Raw genomic sequence first — 1,951 nt, 5'->3', positions numbered from 1 at the left:
ATGATGAAGTTGTGCACGTCGCACAGTTGTTAATACAAATATTACAAACACCGTTTGATAAGTAATACCCACCAACACATTGTGTACACCCTCTTGTATCATAACAATAATCCAAGTTACAGTGATCAACACACGTGTTACATTGATTGCTATTAAAATAATACCCACGTTCACAATTGGAACACCCAGTATCAACTTGACATGTACTATTAACACAATGATCTCCACAATAATTACATATGCCATTAAACAGGTAATATCCACTCTGACAACTTGTACACACTGAATTTGAACAAGTCGTACACACATTTGGAGATCCACACTTCATACAAAAGCCACTTAATTTGTAGTAATTATCTGCACAGTTGACACAATTGTTTGTTCCACTATTAGTACAGCCATTACAAGACACGTCACAATTCTTTGTACAAAACCCATCTGAATCAATATATTGATTACCGTCACATGATGCGCATTTATACCCATCAATGCAATGATTTGTACATCCAAAACAATATGTACAATTGTCGTTTGATACACTTTGATCATAATAACACGAAGTGCAGTTATTCGTGTTTGTGGGGTTGCACGTTTTACATTTATCGTTGCATTTTTCACAATTATAATTAAATACATATCCATCTATACACCCATCACATTCAATATTACTTGTTGTGGAATTTCCACAATTCGTATTCGAGCATCCTTCACATGAAAAACAAACACCACTACGTGAATATAACCCAATATTACATATTTCGCATCTCTCATTCCCCCAATAGTCATAATGACAAGTGATGCAATTATACATGTAACAAGCAGATTGCACGAGACCTTTAGTTTGATGTGTTGTTAACGATAAATCGTAAGTAGATTGTTGATTTGAAAATATCAAATAAGTAAAATTCCCAGTTGTAATTTCGACATATAAAACTGCATCTTTTTTGCAATAAATTTCTTTGTATTTTTTATTGTGGGTTTTGAGTGGCAAGTAATTATTGTATGAAAGATCATCACAAAATAAGTTATCATCAACACACTCCACTTGACTTCCGTTGCCGCACCATTTCAAACTCAAACATGTTGTAAAAAAGAATAGTACAGACACTATAATAATTTGGAGAGTCATATATTATTACAAGATGGTGTTTTCTTTTTTTTGTTTGGAATTGTTGCACATTAGTAAATATATTTATATAAGATGTTGTAAAAAATTTGAAATAATGGTAAAAGTAAAGCGAATAACCCACATCCGTTTTCTTTTTTCTTCTTCGAAAAGCTGTTGAATGAAAAAGGGTTCAGTCTAGGTTTTTTGTTTATTTAAGAATGTTTTTATATTCAAAATAGAGTCAGTCCGTAAAGGTTGTACACTCCTCAAACATTGTTTACTTGGTGTTATATTTTTAGAACCATAGAAAGTTCCCAGAATAAACGAAACTGTCGGCAAATAACAATAATGTTTACCATTTAAAACTAATTTTTTTTAGTAATTCCCGTTTTACAACAATTACAAAGAGTAAAAAAAAGAAATAATTAGATTAGAACAGTACTAAAACTAAAAAACGTCAACCCTATTAATCCCACATTTTGGTAATTATTTAACTCTATTATTTATGTTTCTTTTATTTACAAACAAAATAATATGCCAAGATAAGAAAAAAACAAAAAACTTGACGAGTAAATAAAATAAAAAAACAACACTTTTCACAAACAAGACATAATATTTATTCTGAATTACAGTAAAACCTCCCAAGAGCGGTACCTCCCAAGAGCGGGTTCTCTCAAATGCGGGCATTTTTTAGACTGAAACTAAAAATAGAGTTCTCTATCGAGCGGTAATTAAGGTTTGATTGGCTAAAAATGCCCGCTCTTGAGAGAACAAAATTCCGACACCCGCCCGCTCTTGGGAGGTTTTATTGTATTTATAAGCTTTTTGAACAACAAAAATGAA

At 31.7% G+C, this 1,951-nt stretch overlaps 1 protein-coding gene across 1 annotated transcript; it reads right to left on the bottom strand.

Moving 5' to 3' along the window:
* Positions 1-811, bottom strand: EIN_041290 (hypothetical protein; the record flags this gene model as incomplete). The annotated part of the gene is made up of 1 exon (XM_004184793.1): positions 1-811. A coding segment is annotated over one exon (811 nt), but the record flags the coding sequence as incomplete, so codon positions are not given.
* Between the last annotated feature and the right edge of the window lie 1,140 nt (positions 812-1,951).

Source organism: Entamoeba invadens (assembly GCF_000330505.1).
Source record: "Entamoeba invadens IP1 unplaced genomic scaffold scaff_1105074725255, whole genome shotgun sequence".
NCBI classification, from domain to species: domain Eukaryota; phylum Evosea; order Mastigamoebida; family Endamoebidae; genus Entamoeba; species Entamoeba invadens.
The sequence above is the reverse complement of the archived record's forward strand: the minus strand, read 5'-3'. Positions and strand labels throughout refer to the sequence as shown.